This window comes from Camelus dromedarius, chromosome 5 (genome assembly GCF_036321535.1).
Source record: "Camelus dromedarius isolate mCamDro1 chromosome 5, mCamDro1.pat, whole genome shotgun sequence".
NCBI lineage: Eukaryota > Metazoa > Chordata > Mammalia > Artiodactyla > Camelidae > Camelus > Camelus dromedarius.
In genome coordinates this window covers 71908937-71928022 of record NC_087440.1, presented here as the reverse complement: position 1 = coordinate 71928022, position 19086 = coordinate 71908937, and the positions used below count along the sequence as shown (strand labels likewise).

General features: G+C 38.3%; 2 protein-coding genes across 4 annotated transcripts in view; one reads left to right on the top strand and one right to left on the bottom strand.

The window, feature by feature from the left end:
- Positions 1-267: 267 nt before the first annotated feature.
- On the bottom strand, positions 268-8628 carry SAMD15 (sterile alpha motif domain containing 15). The gene is made up of 3 exons (XM_031452797.2): positions 6796-8628; positions 5838-5936; positions 268-504 (listed from the first exon to the last, which is right to left on the bottom strand). Exons 1-3 carry the CDS (start codon positions 8551-8553, stop codon positions 268-270), a joined length of 2094 nt encoding a protein of 697 aa, XP_031308657.1. The 5' UTR covers positions 8554-8628.
- The window catches only part of TMED8 (transmembrane p24 trafficking protein family member 8), a 36490-nt gene continuing 17889 nt past the window's right edge, over positions 486-19086 (top strand). For 2 of the 3 annotated variants that reach the window (XR_010381046.1, XM_031454121.2), the window contains exon 1: positions 8658-9012. Coding sequence is in view for 1 of the 3 variants with exons in the window: in XM_031454121.2 (XP_031309981.1) it covers positions 8895-9012 (118 nt within the window). In the remaining 2 variants the exon portion in view is untranslated. Of the gene's footprint in view, positions 2169-4766; positions 4889-8657; positions 9013-19086 lie in introns of those variants that run through there. The other variant, XM_031454122.2, reaches the window with a different exon arrangement.

Sequence of the window (19086 nt, the reverse complement as noted above, 5' to 3'; positions counted from 1 at the left end):
ACAGATGCATTACTAGAATTTATCAAAAATTATTACAATTTTTACAATTTCTCCAGAAAGAGAACTATTGTTATCTTGTTTTAACAAGGGGCTAAATTGAAACACAAATAAAGGGAAGGTGCTGTGAGTCAGTGACAGAACTAGGAATGGAGCCAGTAGTTCTAACTTTGATCCTGAATGAAGAGGAGTAAAAGAAAATGCAGGAAGACCACTCTTCTCTCCCCACAGAATTTAGATTGATTTTCAAGCTAAGTGAAATGGCTTTCCCTATGGTTCAATGGAATATAATGTCCCATCCTCTTCAGGGGTGGTTATTTCTGGAGCATAATCCTGTAATCTTGCCTCTTGCACAAATTCAGACAAGGTTAAGGAATCAGATTTAACTCCGGTATGACCTTTTTGCTCTAAAAATAAGCCAACATTGTCCCTGTAGGGAAGGCTGATGGAGCGTGTGAATAATGGCTCTTCAATTCCCAGTAGCTCCCGAGTATGCTGAGAAATTACCTGAAATGCAAGGATAATTTTTTAATTGGATTAACCTGAAAATACAACTAAATCAAGTAAGTTTCTTAGCTTCGTTTCTTAGGCCTCTTGAATGCTAACTCCTTAAGCTATTTCTATGGGGTAAAAAAATCATGAAATAACACATTGAAAGGCTTCCTACCCTGGCCTTATCAAAACACACTTCTTAAAAGAAATGTCACATGATTTATCTCTTTAAAAATACCACTTAAAGTTGGTTCCAGGCCCTTGCATCAGATAGCTACGGATGGGTTCATTTCTTTCTTTTGGCTGAGCAAGCTGATCGTTGATATGAACAGATAATGTTCAGATTAGGAGCCATGACTGTCTCTAGCATAGTTAATAAATAACTTGTCTATAAGGAACTCAGTTAATGTTCAACTAAAAAAATCATTACTCAAATAGTTATTCAATTTGTTTGACTAAAAATAAATCTCAAACACTAAAAAGCAGACATTAAAGTTCCAGTTATTTTATTAGTGCCTATACTTGTATATTCCTTTAAAAAGATCTTTTGGCACAATTTTTCATGTCTCTAAAGTATAATCCATATTCATTGAGTACCATGCTACTTGATATCCTAAGCTGTCATTGCATTTTCAAAGTCTAGTTTTAATTATAGGTCTGTTAAAATGCTGCTTCTTGAATTCATATTCTGCATCTGGGTAAGAATGTAGTCCATGAAATTGCTGCTAGAACACAGTCAAAAGAGAACATGGAATTGATCTTTTCTTTTCATTTAAAACTATTGGCCATAGTTACAAAGCTGTAAAATGCACAGTTCTAAACCTGATGCAAAACTGCCCATTAGTGGTCATTTTAGATAGGCAGGATAACTGTATTCTCAAATCTTACTTGAATTGGTTTAGTTTAGACTCTAGGGATGGTTTGTGGGTAAAAGACAGATTTACATAGTTGCCTTGCATTCCCAGAAGGAATACTTACTGAGGTCTGTACCAGCTGAGGTTTCTGAGCATTGAGATCCAAATTACTACAGGTGGCTCTTAAGAATTCTCATTTATAATTGATGCTGCTACACTCAGCATCTTGTTTGATCAGCATCTCACCCTAGCCCTCCTTTAGAATGCTCCTTACCAGAACAGGTTATTTCACAAATTCACTATGGTTGACAGACGGTATTCCCAGGAAGGGCCCTGTAGTCATAACACATTCAGTATCAACCAAAAGAATTATGTGCCTACTGTAGACAAAGAGAGTCCAATACTGTTTACTATTCTAATGCATAAATTAAAAGTGTTATAAAGCTACTGGTTACATGCGGAATAAGGAAATATAATCTAGCCATCTCTCCTCTAATTCAGTGATTCTTAAGGTATGTCTGAAGTTCACTGATGGGCCATGAAGTTCCTCTGGTGGGCTATAAATTAATCTAAAACTGTGAGTTCTTTCTTTAGTTCTGATGAATAACAAGCAATAGATTATTTTTGCCTAAGACTTAGGGCAACTTACTATAACTTACTTGAGTTAGTAAGGATGATTAAAAATAGGCATTCATGAAGATGATTAGTTTTCTAAGGATTCTTTCATATTCTAGGACGGTGGCCCATGCTCAATGCTTGGCATCACTGTAGAGCACCTATTTCACATGGCCTCAAGCGGAGATTTGTAATGCCTATCGTTTTCAGGTAGATCCTATTATTACTATATCATCCTTGTATCTTGTATTGATCATGGTTTTCATGCTATTCTTGCTTTTATTTGTAAACTACTGATGGTTTTGCTTCATCATGACCAATTTATTATGTAGTATTTATTTACCTTATAGTATGTAACTATGCACATTTGCATTCCTGTTAACTTATAATTTACTTTAGTTAAACCTAAAGACATAACTGTTGTGGTTCAAATATGAATCATCTATACCACCATTACTTTTTTTCCTTTTTAACCATTTTTAAAATTGGACTATAGTCAGTTTACAATGTTATGTCAATTTCTGGTGTATAGCATCATGTTTCAGTCATACATATACATACAGATATTTGTTTTCATATTATACCATCGTTATTAAAGCAGATATACAATGTCCTTAAAGTCTGCTTGTTGATTTCATATAACAGTGTGGATTAATCTTAAATGCATTTTGCTTAGGGAAGGAAGCCAGACTCAAAGGCTACATATTATTTCATTCCACTTATGTGATATTCTGGAAAAGGAAAACTATAGGGACAAAAAAACAGATTAATGGTTGCCAGGGATTGGGTGGAGGGATGGGGGAAATTTTAGAGTGATAGAATTATTCTGTACAGTTCTGTGGTGGTAGATACATGACCCTGTGCATCTGTCAAGACCCACAGAACTATATACTACGAAGAGTGACTTTATTGTAGGCAAATTTTTAAAAAGCCAGGATGTTGTGGGAATCCATGTTTGCTTCTTTTTTGTTACCTTCACTAGTTTGTTGTATTTTTTAGATTCCAAATAACAGTGGTATCACACAGTATTTGTCTTCTCTGTCTGACTTATTTCACTTAGCATAATGCCCCCTGTGGACTTAGTAACCCATTTCTTTTTTTTATTATTATTATTTTTTATTTTTTTAACATTTTTTATTAATTTATAATCATTTTACAATGTTGTGTCAAATTCCAGTGTAGAGCACAATTTTTCAGTTATACATGAACATATATATATTCATTGTCACATTTAGTAACCCATTTCTAATGAACAGAATATGAAAAGGGAAACACAGTAACTTTGTGAAGAAACTTGGCAGACACTACTTTAACCAAGTGATCACAGTTAACATCTCCAGTAATAAATCATGTTACCACGTACTCCCTGATACGATAAGATGAGAAAGGCTCAGCACTTCTGTGATAGTCTCCCCACAAAGCATCATCTCATGGGAAACATGAGACAAACTCAAACGGAGGGAAATCTACAACATACCTGACCACTACTCTTCAAAGTTTCAATGTCATGAAAGACAAAGAAAGATCAAGAAACTGTCCCATATTGGAGAAGACCAAAGAAACATAAAGCTAAATGCAAGGTGGTATCCCCAGCTGGATTATGAAACCAAAAAAAGAAAAAATTAAGTGAAAAAATTGCAGAAATCTGAATAAAGTCTGTAGTTTGTTAAACAGTACTGTGCTGATTTAATTTCTTAGTTCTGATAAATGGTTACGTAAGATGTTAACATTAGGGGACATGGTTACATAAGATGTTAACATTAGGGGACGCTGGGCTAAGAATATATGGGAACTCTCTGTACTATCTTCACAACTCTTCTGTAAAACTAAAATTGAAAATTTAAAAAAAGAAAAATATTTTTGTTTAGTGATAATTACTGACATGTTATGAATCTGTGCTATTTAAATAGTTTGCAACAAGGTAGGTGTAGTGAAATTGCTGAGATATTATAAATCTTATAAGGCTATACTTTGTAATGAAAATCATGCATACAAAAAGAATAAGCAATTCATCTGTTTTCCAAATACTTATCAGAGTTGTTTTGTTCACTTGATGGAGTGAATGTTTAGTATTTTGAGAATTATTTTCTAAGGCAGAAAGCTGAGGCAAGTGCAGTGTTACCTTGTCTAGCTTGTCCCTAGAATAAATAAGGTTGACATTCTCTCCCCTTTTTACCAAGCTACTGCATCACTACAAATGGGAAAGACAAGATAGTGGTTTCAAGCACTCCCTTGGCCAGGTGAAAAAAAGAATTAGTGCATGACCTCACCAGTCTCATGTAATACATTTAGCTCTTCTCTGGTCATCTTAGTAGGGTCATGGGAAGGAAAAAGGGAAAGCTGAGTGATTTCTGTACATGAAGCATGAGTAATTGCAAAATTACAGAAGTGAAAGGAAGTTGAAGAGAACAGAAACTGGCCATGAATTAACTACAAGGCTTCTAAATAGAATGCACAGTTTAGATGTGGTTCAATTTCTTAGCAGTCTGTCCAGAATTACATTCAAGCAACCTGCCCTGACTCCTCCCACTCTCCAAAGCTGGTGAATGATGATATGAGAGAGTTAGCAGGCAAAAGATAAGCACACTGCTTAAGTGTTGTTATGGGATAAATTGTGGATTTACTGTACTAGGTGCTATAATTATAATGGTGGGGTTAAAAATGCTTAGTATATCAGTAAGGAAGGTAACGGTGGCATACTTAAAGGTCATGTATGATCTCTAAAAAGTTATCTGTGTCATAGTGGGCCTGTCAAGCAAAGATCATCTAACATAACTTTGAATGTCTTAATCCTTCAACAAATTCCAGGGCCTACCATAGACCTAATGAATCAAAACCTCTGCAGTGTGAAGCCTAGGATTTTTTTAAAAATCTCATCTGATTCCAAAGACTATCCAAGACTGAGAACCACTAAGGCAGAGCTTTTACAGGTAAGAGTGTACTGAATAAAACCACTGGTACATTGGGGTGGGGGGTATTCAAGGAAAGATTATAAATGAGATTATGTATGTAAAGCTTTGTAAACTACAAAAGACAGTAACCGGAGGGCACTGTTATGCACAGAAGCATCAAATGGACTGCTGGTGCTGGCGAGATCGTAGGAACTTGAGGTTCAGTAAGGTTACTGTAACTTTTTCAAAGTTAGCTAGTAAGCAGGCAAAACACATACGGTGTTATTAAAAAAAGTGCCAAATGGGTGTTAGAGACATAAAATGTATGAGAGCTTTGGAGGGAGGTTACAGTGTGCTAGGAAGGCCAGGAGAGACTTCATGGGGAGTTGGGTCCTGAGGGATGATTAAGAGTCATATTAGTCATGCAGGGGGAGGGGGAACTGAGGAAAGAGGTAGATGGAGGAATGCACAAGGCAGGCTTGCGGGGGTGTGAGGTGACCTGTGAGACTGGAGCAGAAGGATCAAGCAGAGGAGTAGCAGGCGAGAGAACGGTGGTTGGAGAAAACTTGGGAAGGGCCTTAAATCCCAAGCTAGGGAGTTGAGAGTATCCTGTAAGTAGAGAGGATTCAAAGGTTTCTTAGTGTACTGTAGAAATAGGTGGAAGGTGAGAGTCTAAATGCAGGGCCCTTGAATCCAGAGGGCCTACAGACAGAGGCTAAAAGCAGGAGGCTACTAAGATGTTCTAGGTACCTTCCAGTAATAGTCTGAGAATGGAGAAAACCAGATGCTACAGGAGGAAGTGACAGTTCTTGGAATCTTTGTGGGAATCCAAGGAGAGAGAAGAAGCCACCACTGTGAGCCTGGGATACTGGGAGTATGATAACACCACTGGCAGAAACTGGAGGCCAGGTTGGAAGGAAAGGAGATTGGTTTGCAGTAGAAGGGAGCAGTGTCACAGCACTTTACAGGGAAAACGTACACAACTCACCTTCATGTCCTCAAAATCTGTTATCCCCATCTGAGGGAGATTTGAGCAGTTTACATGGATGAGTTTTCGGCCACTGATGAAGTTTGTCGTAAAACACTCCTGTCAGTACAATGAGAATATCACTCAAAAGATGTATGGCAAATACAGGGAGAAAAGAAAGCAAGACAGAGGAAGGAAGAAGGGAAGGAAGGAAAGAGGGAGGGAGGAATAAATAAATGTTTGTCTCTAGTTCTGTACTGAGAAAATTTTTTAATTTTAAACTTAAAAATAATCCTAATAATCACACATATTACCCATCTGAACTCTTGATTAAATTTTATACTGCTGCTTAAAAAAATTTTTTTTGAGTATGATACAACCAGCACTTCTTTCATGCCTCAACTACAGTTTTAAGTACAGGAGTACCAAAGATTTCAGTCCTTGTGTTGTTTGTGGCAGCCTAAGAACATAGTTGGCACCAGGATTCACCCTACCTTTTTTTAATAAAACTATTCTTGGTTGATATAAATTAGTACTGTTAGGTGCTCATGATACATATAACATATTTGAGACAGACACTTAAGATTAATAGTACAAGTTCAGGTTAAAGGAGCTGCTACTAAAACAACCTGACAAAGTACCAAAAAGTCTACCTTGGTTAAAACGTTTTTAAAAATACAGATTTCTATGAAAAGAAGTCTATATCAATGTTTTAGTCTTTATTAAAAGGATTGCAGAGAAGTATAATCACTGTGATGAACAGAGAAAACAAACAAATGTGACCTTTCCTTCCTCTCCCAAAATACAAATATACATCAGTGGAAAGGCCAAAATTAGAGTCCAAGTTACCTCTACCATGGTCCATGACTCTTCTATAGTCCTTCTAGTTAAGAGGAGGCCAAAGCTCAGGTAAGGGTAGAGGAATAAGAGGAAGAAGGATGAGAGTATAGGATCTCAAAAAGTGTCATTTTTTGTATACCTTGTATTGAGGGAAGCCTAGCTGGCTAATCCACTCTGCAACTTTCTCTGGGCTCCATTTAAGATACTCAAATTGTAGGTCATTTTTTTTGCAGGGCTGGGCTTCTTTATCTTCATGTTTCATCAACTCTGAGGACAGATCTACAACTTTCTTTTCACTAGGGGACCCTTTTAAATCCCTCTGAGACTCAGAGAAATATGAGTATAATTCATAATTGGTATCAGAAAGCTGAAATACATTTTGGAGTTCTTTAGAAAACTCATAATCTGTATTCCCTGAGTCTGCTTCACTTACTGGAAGAGACCCTGACACAGAGTCTTTTGACACTTTTTTAGTTTCTTTTACTAACAACTTTCTTGTTTGATAATCAGAGTGCTCTAGCTCGTCTTTGTCTACAGAATGCTTAAATTTGATTGGTTCTGGCCTATCTTCGCTGGCAAATTCTACGTGGGTCTTTCTTCTAAGTAGTGGTTTGGCTTTACATGGTAACTCTAAATCTATCTCCTCATTTGGCTCTGTTTGTGTCTTCTCTTGCAACTCTGGTTTGGTCTTCTCTGGTGGCACTTGACCTATTTCCTCAGTTGACTTTCTTGGTTCTTTCTTTGGAAACTCTGGTTTAGTCTGTTCTGGTGGCTGTGGACCTTTCCGCTCAGTTGACTGTCTTAGTGTCTCCTCTGATTTGGACTTCTGTGATGGTGCTAGTCCTGTCTCCTCTGTTGATTTTTTCTGCTTATCTTTTTGATCTGCTGGTTTAGTGTCCGCTGGTGGCTCTGGAACTTTCTCCACAGTTGACTTTCTTTGTGTCTCATCTTGAACTTCTGATTTGGTCTTTCCTGATGGCTCTAGAACTGCTTCTTCAATTGGTTTTCTTGATTTTTCCTCAGAAAGCTCTGATTCAATCTCTTCTAGTGGCTCTGGAATTTTCTCTTCAGTTGATTTTCTCTGTATTTCCTCAGTAGACATACTTAGTGTCTCTTCTGGAAACTCTTGTTTGGCCTCCCCAGGTGGTTCTGTCCTATTCTCAGGTGACTTACTTTGTGTCTCCTCTGTAATCTCTGCTGTGGTCATCTTTGATGGCTCTAGACCTGTCTCTTCAATTGATTTTCGTGGTTTTTCACTTGGAAATTCAGGTTTGGTCTGCTCTGCAGGTTCTAGACCTGTCTCTTCATATTGCTCTCTAAGTGATTCGTCTGGAACCTCCTGTTTGGTTTCCTCTATTAACACTAATCTTGTCTCACTGATTGCTGCCCCTGGAACCTCAGACTCGGTTTCCTTTGGTAGATCTAGCTCTGTTTCCTTAGCTGACTGTACGAGTACATCCTCTGTAATATCTGGTTTGGCTTCCTCCTCTTGGTCCTCACGCTTTTCATCCACAGGGACCTCCAAATCCTTGAAAAACTCACCTCCTATCTGTCTGGATGTCTCCGACTCTACCTCTTGGGGAATCCCTAACTCAGTATCGCTATAAAGGTCTGTCTTGGACTTGTTGAGAATCTCTTCCTCAGTTGTCCTGGTTGGTTTTAGGTATGGGTGTACATCCTTAGCATTCTCTGGAGCCTCTTCTTTAAAGTCCTCTTCCTCCTTCTCTGGCTGTGGCTCTTGGTCAGTTTCTACAGGAAGCGCTGGACCTGCTTCTGCCATGGTGTCTGGTTCGGCATCTTCAGTCGTCATAAGAGAGTCAGGCAGTTTTGGTACTTCAGACTGCAGGTCTTCTTCTTCACCCGGGCCGGAATCATAATCTTCTGGGACTTCAGCCATGACGCAGATTAGCCAACGCGCCCAGGCCTCCTAGCAACCCCAACTTCCGATAGCGTCTCCATGGATACCACGACTTCCGGCCGGGGTTCACGGAATCTTCCCCAGGTTTTGTTCTTTCAACCCCTGACTTTAAAAACCTGCGATCATAAGCACGCAATAGCCCTCCCCGAGCCCACGTGGCCAGCCTCCGCCGGCCAGAGCTCCCGCGACCGCTCCGGGCCCGACGCGCGGCCCTTTCCGGCCCTTGGGCTCCGCTCGGCTCTTCCCGGCGCGCTCGGCCTTCGGCTGTTTCCGGAGCCACTGGCGGCGCGCGGTGGAGGCGCTCTCCGTGCGGGCTGCAGATGTCGGACGGGCGGACGGCTGAGGGGCCGGGCGTCTGGAGCCCCGCAGCCCGCCGAGGGTCGGCGCGCGGCGTCGGGGACAGCCCGGGAGTGGAGGGGAGCCAGGCGGCCGCTTCAGGTACGCAAGGCCGGGGCGCCGGCGGCTGGGTGCCGCCCGGCCTCGGGGCCCCGCACATCGGCGCGGGGTTCGGCCGCGCTCTGCCCTGCGCTCCCCTGCGGAGCAGTAGAGTCTGGGCAGCCCCTTCACGCGCGGAGCTCCTGCCTTTGCTCCTGCTCCGGGCCGCGATCCCCGCCCCCGCCGCTGCCACCACCTGGGCCTGGTCTTCGATCGAGATTATTTTCTGCTTCTGTTTCGAAATGCCGTGGTTCCTGCCCCGCTTCCTTTCTCAGATCAACCCGGATGGTAGTGACAGGGCTGCTGTGCCCCTGGCGCCTCTTCGGCTTCAGCACGCCCGCTGATCACTCCTTGGCTGCTGACCCCGACCCCACCGGCCTCGCTGCCCCCTGCTTCTGGCTCCCCACCCCGATCCTCACCTCTGTCCCAGGTCCCATCCTTTCCGTGCCTCTCCTTTCTCTCTGTCCAGAACCCCACTTGGCTCTAGCCTCCCTGCACATAGACCCTCGCGCCTCGCCTCGCGTCCATCCTCTCCATCTATCAGAGTGAGAGAGATGAAAAGCAGAGTTGGAATCGGTTGGCTCTGGGGTCTTTTGAATGAACATAGCGGTCAGAGCAAAGGCAAGAAATAGGGGCTGAAATAGGAACTTTGGCTACTTCCCTCATTCTTCGAGATCCCTCTCGTCTTGTTCAGGAGATTGTCTCATTTCTACCCACCCACGTTCCTCCATGTGGATTACTTCATGGTCAGTGTCCAAAGGCGAAAGTGCCTATCGATCACACCTTTATCTTTCAAGCCTTCTTATGATCGTCGCACAAGAGTCAACTGAAAGGATGCTTTTTTGAAATACAAAAGGGTAGGGAGAGAGAACTGGTCTCACTAAGTAGTAAGTATAAATTAAATTTCCAATTCTGAAATTAAAATAGTCACTGTGCAGTATGGCAGTAGACATGGTGCCATGGTGCCTGGGTTGGAGTCTGAATCTTTAATTTACTTGGGCAAGTCACTTAACTTCTCTAGGTTTGTTTTCTTATCTGTAAAATGTGGGCACTAATAGTAACTGCCTAATAAGATTGCTGGGAGGATTACACAAGCCGCTGTGTACAAGACACTTGGTGCCTAGCCCAAGATACACACTATACTGGTGTTATCTATTATTATGAGAATAAGGTCTGTTTTTGATCACTGAAACTCTATGTGCGGTCAGAGGAGGTGTTCCTGGATGTTTATTTCCCAGCATGGTGATTTCCCTTCTTGTACTTCTGTCCTAAATAGCTCCCATTTCCTAATGCAGCTGGCGTCAAACACAAACACGCACACACCTCTCTTCGAATCACTCAACTTTTTCCTGTGACTTCATGTTCTCTTACTTTGAAACGTCTACCAATTTTTGCCTTTTTTCCTCATGAACTCTTTTGCTTTGTAGTAAATTCAAATTGATAGCATGTGTTTAACATTATAGCGATAGAAATTTTAAGCATACTTTCTGAAAGATTAAGCAGATGAACACTCAGAAAGTCTCAAACGTGTCCCTTGCATGTGTCAATATTTGTAAGTTAAGGATTTTATTTTTTGCTTCTTCTTTAGATCCTTATGGCAAACATACTCGAGCATTTTGAGTAGAAAGGTCTTGAGAATAGTCAGGAATGTATTGGAAGATAGCAGCTTTGTCTCTGAGTATGTCTCCCCCAACCCCCACCCCTTCTGATTGGATCCTGCATTCACTTTTTCATCTCAGGACATTGATAGAAATACTTATGATTACCTTCTTCCTCTTGCCCTCAGAAAGCAGGGTGAGTGTTGATTTCTTTTATATCACATAGGAGTTTGTTATTGTAGCCCAGAGCAAGCCCTTTCCCTTGAGGTAGGATTTGTTGCTAATAAAATAGTAGTGATAACTACTATTATTTTATTAGCAACAAAGTAATTAATGTAATTCAATTCCCTCTGTGCCAGAATGTGGAAAAAGATTTACTTGTATTATCTGACTTAATCCTGTCAACAATCATTTCCTCCCCATTTTACAGAAGAACAGACTACAACTGAGAGAGGTTAACTTATTTGCCTAAGTTAGCTGTGGAGTTTTTACTGTCTGTCTGAAGTTGTGACCTTGTTGTGATAAAGTTTACAGTAGTTAAAAAAAAAAAGTTTACAGTAGTTTATTTTATATTTTTATTGGCCATTAATCAAATATTAATTTAGAATTGGTATTCTAGGGCAGGTTATGTTCTTTGCCCTCAAGGTGTTTTTAGTTTGGTAAGATAAGAGTACCCAGGAACAAAATTCAACAGCTCAAAACTTTATATAATTGAGTGTCTTTTATTACAGTTCTTTATGTACTTACCTCCAAGAAACCAGCTTGAGGGTGGGGACAGAATCTGTCTTGTCTGTTTATCTCCTAGAGCCCTTGATGTTGTCCTACAGGTTCTGTCAATATTTGCTGGATTGTGAGACAAAGTCTCAACACAGAGATTTAGAGGAGCATCAAATGAATATGAGGATATCAAGGGCTGAGATAACAGAATATTCCTTAGGTTAAAGCTGTGGTTCTCAGCCAGGAGGGATTTTGCCTCCCCCAGAGGACTTTTTGGTTGTCACAACTTGTGTTATGGAGGAGGGAGAGAGCTATTACTGACATCTCTTAAACACCCTCCAATGCACAGGATGCTCCCACAGCAGACTTACCTGGCCCCAAATGCCAGAAGTGCTGCTGGTGAGAAACCCTGAGTTAGAGTTAAGCTGGATTTCCAAAGCAGTGTGGAAGGCAAGCTAAGAGTTGCAGAGGCTTGGAAGTAAACTCAAAAAACTGCTTCAAATTAGGAGTTTGATTGGATCCTTCTGCCACCTTCCTCTGGAAGATGATCCAATGAGTAAGCAATAGAAGCCTAAGGATGAAATTGAAAGAGATTCCTATCATTTTCTCTTAGAGGGGAAACAGCAGTAAGAAATGAGATTCGACATTTAGTTGTTACTGAATTAGGGGTTTCAGGTTTTCAATGTTTCTTATTCCTCCTAAACAGGAATTTATAATTATCCAGAATAACCATGACTTGTTTTTTAAAAGAATTCTCTGCAGAGAATACCTTTTGAGAGTCTTCATGTATGTCAGTTGAGGTTTTAGTTATAAAGTAGGAAAAATGTTGATGTTTTTCTGAACTAAGCTCTCCAGTGGCCTTAGTGTTCCTGTTGTTTTATGAAATGTAATTGTTTTTAATAGTTTTTTTCTTTGGGACACCTGGGTACTTCAGTTCCCAAGAGGAGAGAGAAATTACTTTTTATATAGTGAAACTCTCTGAAGCATACATATCGCATCATTTAAATAGGCCTTTTCTTTTTCTTTCTTTCCTTTCTTTTCTTTCTTTCTTTCTTTCTCTTTCTTTCTTTCTTTCTCTTTCTTTCTTTCTTTCTTTCTTTCTTTCTTTCTTTCTTTCTTTCTTTCTTTCTTTCTTTCTTTCTTTCTTTCCTTCCTTCCTTCCTTCCTTCCTTCCTTCCTTCTTTCTCTTTCCTTCCTTCTCTTTCCTTCCTTCTTTCCCTTTCCTTCCTTCTTTCCCTTTCCTTCCTTCCTTCCTTCTTTCTCTTCCTCCCTCCCTTCCTTCCTTCCCTTTCCTTCTTTTCCTTTCTTAATTTCTCTCTTTTTCTCTTTCCTCCCCTCCCCACCCCCTCCTTCTTTCCTTTAAGTTTAGGGAGCTTTGGGGAAAATAAAGGGCAAAGTCTGTTGTGACCCTGAGTCGGCGGTGGAACTTGGTCTGGTGTATATGACCCTGAGAGTTATCAATGTATTTAGATGTCAAGGACTGAAACAGGTCGGTGAACTTGTTCATTATTCTCATGTAGGACTTACAGCAGTGCAGGCAGTCTTTTTGCGGTGATGGAAAAGTTGCATATCTGTGGCTATTTCAATTTTAATTAAAATTTAAAATTTTGTGGTTACTGTATTGGATGGAGCAAAAGAGTGGAAGTCTATGCCAAAGAGCCCTAATGGTTTTTGGGTTTTGATTGTAATTTTATATCAAAACAGTATAAATTGGTCTACCTGTGGTTACTTTTTTCTTACAGCAGTTATGTTTTTATGGTGTTGAAGTAGCCAATTAGTCCTGTCATAATTCAGTCAGTACAATCCAAGGTCTGTCATCTGAATGACCACTTCGGAGCATGACCCACTCCTAAGGGCTGAGGAGAAGTGGGATCATGACATGATTTCTGTATTTCGTTGGAATATAAACTCAGCCAGTTTCTTTTGTTTCAGCTTCTTGAGTCTATAACCACATAACCTGCTTTGAGTTCCTCTGCACTTGAATCTAATGGCTAGGCTAATTATCTCTTTGCGGCCTGTTTAGTGGAGGGGAAGTCCTGTGAGACCTGTTCTAAAGAACCCTGACCTGATACTCAAATGCTTTAGAAAAAAACCTGCTTTTTGGTTCTCTTTGTAGAGAAAGTACAAAGTACACAGTACATTTAAATCTGTAGCATGATCAGAATGTCTGAGACCATATTCTGGTAACATAGAAATAAAACTCTTATTTTAAAAACTGTCAAATATAAAATAAATTATTTTGAGAAAGTTTCTTCTTCCCCCCTCACCTTTGCCTTAGAGACCATCAGTTATAAGTTGCGTTATTCTTGAGCTTCCAGTTTTATTTCTCTGTTCATTGTTTCCAAGACTTTGGCCACTTGGGTACCATAGTCAGGGTTTTTGCCACATTAGAGAATACATTCTAATATTATTTGGTTATTATTTTTTCTTTAAATTGACATTTAAAGTTTTATTTCATTCTAAATAATATCCATGATATTATTTGTTTGATGTATCAATTTTTCATAATACGTATTAAAATAAATATATACTCATGAAAGTAAAAAAAATTTTTTTTCCCAAGTACCATCTATATGTGCAAAACTTGCCCTGGTTTCTCTGTTCTCTTCTAGGAATACTTGTAGAATTCGTCTATATTTGGCTGACATATTAAAAGCTACACTGTAGAAAAATTGGCTTTTTCTTCTTTATAGTGGTCTAAATTTCACTAAATAAATTTAGGAAACCCAAAAGCTGTGTTTATAATTGTTTTCTCTCTCTTTAAAACAGGACTGCACCTTCCACACTTTATGCTTCTGGAAATAAACATATATTTCTTTCTCCTTTTCTTATTTCCTGCCTCTCTGAATCCAGTTGCAAATTGTTTTACCAGTAGTTCTTACATAATTTAGTGAATATATTAACCTTAAACATCAAAAGCAGTATCTCTTTCCTCTTTGTTTTCCTGCATATATTAAGCTGTTAAGATGCTATGAGAAGTTGCTCTTAACATGAAAAACACCCCATCTAACTTACAGGAGGGGAAGCGGAAATCGTAACTACACCGGGTATTGCGATATCTCACTATGTTGGTAAGGGTGTGCAGAAACAAACACTTTTATGCATTGCTGAGGGGCATGGAAATTCCTACAAATGCTAAGGAGGGCAGTTTGTCAATATCAAAATTACAATATATGTCCTCATTTTCCTGTTTTTTCCAGGAATTTATCACATACTTTTATTCACAAACCTTTTTAATGACACAGACACAAGGTTATTATAGCACTGTTTGTAATGGTAAAAGATTAGAAAGGACATAAATGTCCATCAACAGGGAACTGGTTAAATAAATTATGGAATATTCAGCCAATGAAATATTAATCAGCTGTGGAAAAGAGTGAGGAAGCCTCTTACATATAGTTATGGAAAGATCTCTTAGATATAAGTGGAAAAAACAAAGTGCATGGTAGTATGTCTAGTATGTCCATTATTTGTGTAAAAAAGTATATATACTTTATATATACACACATACACATTTTTTTATGCAAAATATCTCTGGAAGACTACACAAAACCTAATAACATTGGGGGTAGTGACTGAAGTGGGAGGAAGTTTTCACTGTATTCTTTCATGCTTTTGAATTTTGAGTAAATATACATCTATTACCTGTTCAGAAAAAATACACAAACATGTCATAAGATTCTTCACTGTGTTTATATTGTAAGGTAAAGCTATTCTATATATCTCTTCTGCCTTTCTGTTCATCAGGAATTGACCTCTTCTGGGCTTTTTTCTCTCAGATGAAGTTTCTATGAAATACAGTTTGTAAAACTCCTTAGTAAGGATTAATTTTATGTTGTTCTTTTTAAATTGAAGTATAGCTGATCTACGAAATATAAATTGCAGGTGTACAATATAGTGATACTCAATTTTTAAAAGTTATACTTCATTTATAGTTATTATAAAATATTTACTATGTTCCCCATGTTGTACAATATACCCTTGTAGCTTATTTTATTATATTATTCTTTAAATCCACTACTGTCTTCCTTTATTTTTGTGCTAATTTCATTTCTGTCTAAAAATTCAACCTTATTGAAATCTTCATTACTGCCACTACTTACATAAGCTGATAGCATTAGCCAGTGACAGAAAGAGGGCAGACTTTTTAAACTTTTTTTTTGTTTCCATTTTATTCACTAACGTATCTTCAAACTGAAAAGGGTAAAGAGGCAGTGTAGGTTTCTGTTTTGAGTAATGGCAGACTAGGTAATTGGAATCAGTTCTCCCACTGGGGACAATTAGAAAATAATTGTTGAAATATAAACATCTGCTTGAAGATCCAGGAGAACTCATCAGATAATGAATAAGTACCAGGATATGATCCATGTGAGGGCAGAAGTGTAAAGATAGAAGTCCAAGGATGAGAGTCCATTTTGGGGTTCCTTTCTTCTCTGAGGGGATATACTGGACTCCTAAGTGGGGAAGCTGAATGACAAGACTGTGAAAGTGCTTCTCTGGACCAAAGCAACAGGGATTAATCAAGTAGGGGGAACCCTGGTGAACTCCCTTTTCTCTGGGTTAGGACCATTAAAGGCCATGTTCTAGAAGTAAGGGTAAGTTAGAAGCAGGCCATTGCAGGGTCTACAGCTCAGCTTGAGAAACATCTAAGTTCATGAAATGGGATTAAGGTGAACCTAGGGTGCTAGTGCCTCCAGGTATGGGGAGGAAGCAAAGACAAATTCTTTCTGAAGGATCACTGTATTCTTCAAGTTATTTTGACAGGTAGTTTTGCAAGAACAATTTCTGGAATATATCAACAGTTACCAGATGCATGAAAAGAGACAATGTGAGCAAAAATTAAAAGAAATGATAGTAAAAATGGATCCATAGGGGCATCAGATTTTGGAGTTACCAGATACAGACTTAAATATTGTAAGTCAACTATACTTCAATTAAAAGTTATATTTATTATGTTTAAGGAGATAAAAGACAAGCTTGAGAAATCTGGCATAGAATTGAAATTTCTAAAAATAGAACCAAATAGCAATTCTATAGATAGGAAAATACAGATGAAAATGAAGAACTCTGCTGACAGGTTTAGCAATAAGTTACTACAGCTGAAGAGAAAATAGTGAATTAGAAGAAAGATGAGAAGAAAATATATAAAAATACAACAATGGAAAATTCAAGGAAGAGATAAGAGACATAGAAAATATGGTAAGAAGTTCTAACATTTGTATAATTGGAGTCTAAAAAGGTAAGGAGAGTGAGAATGGACAGAAGCAGTTTTTGATAATAGTTGTGAATTTTCCAAAACTGATGTAATCTACAGATTCCCAAAGCCCTATGTACCCCCAAGCAGGGGTATATATAATCCACAGTAGGTACACATTAAATTAAAACTGCTATAAAACCAAAGCAAAGAGAAAATACTAAAAGTAGCCAGAGAAAAATTACAGTTTGCCTTCAAAGAAATAGTAATTAGACTGACAGCTGACTTATGCACAGGGAAGTGAAAGCTAGATTATCTTTAGCATCCTGAAAGACAATAACAACCAATATAGATTTTTTTTTCAGTGAAAATAGTCTTCAAAAGTGAAAGTGAAAAAAGATATTTTTAGGCAATCAAAAACATGATTTATCACCTGCAGACCTCCACTAACTAAATTCTTCAGGCAGGATCAGAGCTAATAAAAAAGAAATGAAACTTGATCCTTATTTCACATACCATATACACAAAAAATCAACTCTACTTGGATTATAGACCAAAATGTGAAAAGAAATAAACTCCTAGATGATAATACAGAAGAATAGTTTCCTGATCTCAATGTAGGGAAAGACATTTTAAACAGGACATACAGAAACTAATAAAGGAAAAGATTAGTAAATTTTGATGACATTAAAATTAAAAAACCTTGGTTCATCCAAGGACACCATTGAAAGGGTGAAAAAGTAAATCACAGAATGGAAGCAGGTACTTATAACACATATAATTAACAAAAATTTGTATCCAGAACTCCTATAAATAATAAAAAGACAATCTAGCTCTCACCTTTTGGCTTGGAGGAGAACAAGGGGCAACTATCTTCGGTTGTCCCTAATCTAGGTTCATCTGACACCAGCTGCCTGGACCCCACAATTCCTTGTTTCTTCTTCTCTTTGTTTGAATGCATCATTTCCAGTCTCTGACAGCTGTCTTCTCTGCTTAGTCATCTGCTTTTACGTGGCCTACGAAGGCTTCTCCCAGAAGGTAGGCTTAGTTCTTGACCTGACTGAGTCCCTTCACAGTCTGTTTTGGTCTCTGGTACCAACCCCAGGTTTTTGGGAAGAGAATTGGACTGACTGTGGGCAGATATTTACCCACAATCAATGAGCTATGGCCAATGTAGTGTTCCTTGCTCACCGGGACTGCCCCCTCAATGAACAGGGGAAATTCTTAAGAAAGGGTTGTAGACATCTCTACTATAACGTCACTGCTTATAACACTGAAAGATTTGAAACAAATCTCTAGCTCTAACATTAGAGGATTGGAGATTGGTTAAAATTATGGTACAGCCTATGGGATAATATACAGACATTTAAAATTATTATATAGTCCCATTTTTGTTGACCCTGAAAGACGTTCATGAATAATATTAGATTCATGTCATTTCAGAAATAGAAATATGTAAATATTTCTTACATTATACATAAATATAAATATTATTTACATTATATATATAAATATTATATATATTATATTTGTACTAGGCCCTAGAATGAGTGGAAACTATGCAACATTAATGGAATAATTAATGAAAAGCTGTATTAATATCTGAACTAGTAGGTATTATAGTCCAACTGATCAATTCGTGGTGCAATATTGTCCAGTAGAACCTGTAATCTCCATACCCCAAAGTTAATTGCTGGAGATAGGGATGAAATATATCAATATATAGATGTATGTACATATGCATCTGTCTATATACATACATACATATGTATGTATATTTATAAATGTATTTCTGGAAAGATATGCACCAAAATGTTAACAATGGTTATTTTTGGCTAGTGGGGATTGTGTTTGGTTGTTTTGATTTTTGGTGTTTTTTAAAAAAACTTTTTTCTTGTCTATATTTCCTGATTTTTCTACACTGGATAATGGATTTTTTGTATACTAAAGTTTGGAAGGGTAAATGCTAAATGTTTTTTTATCTGTATTTAATTTGTTCTACCATAAGCAAAGCATGTATTTGTGTTGTTTCAAAAACATAATTTGAAATAAACAATATGGATATATAAAGCCCTGTATTTAAGTTAAAAAGCCAATTATTTTCCAAAAATCTGTTTCAGAAATAGAGCATAGGAGAGACTGGGCTTAGAAAAAGGTTATTTTTATAAACCCTTGGAGATCTTTATTGATTTATTTAGGTCAACAGGGTAAGGCAGCAGTTAAAGAAATCTAGTGCCCAGTTAGCATATTACATCAAGAAATATTGTGTCCTTGTTAAGAGATTATTGTCTCAGTGTACTCTGCAAGGTTTAGAACACATCTGAAAAAGTCATCCATTTTAGGTCTTTACTTGAAATGGAACAAAAAGGAACAACAGAAGGAGGCCAACTGGCAGAGTCATCTAGGGGGTGAGTGAGAGGACTGGAGGTGGTCGGTCTTCCCTAGTGCTCTAACCTCTTAGGGGAGGAACTTACGGGAAATGTGATAGCAGGCTGTAAGTATTTGAAAGGATATTGTGGGGAGTAGTGATCGAGAAGCAGAATCTATCAGGAAGCAAATTTTACTTAG

Bases quoted from the DNA above. Each gene is read 5' to 3' on its own strand.
- SAMD15 (XM_031452797.2), bottom strand. From the start codon at position 8,553: ATGGCTGAAGTCCCAGAAGATTATGATTCCGGCCCGGGTGAAGAAGAA. The intron at 5,937-6,795 runs GTATACAAAAAA...TTGTACTGACAG, and splicing joins TAGGCTTCCCTCAATACAAG to GAGTGTTTTACGACAAACTT. The intron at 505-5,837 runs GTGAGTTGTGTA...CTTGCATTTCAG, and splicing joins CAGATTTTGAGGACATGAAG to GTAATTTCTCAGCATACTCG.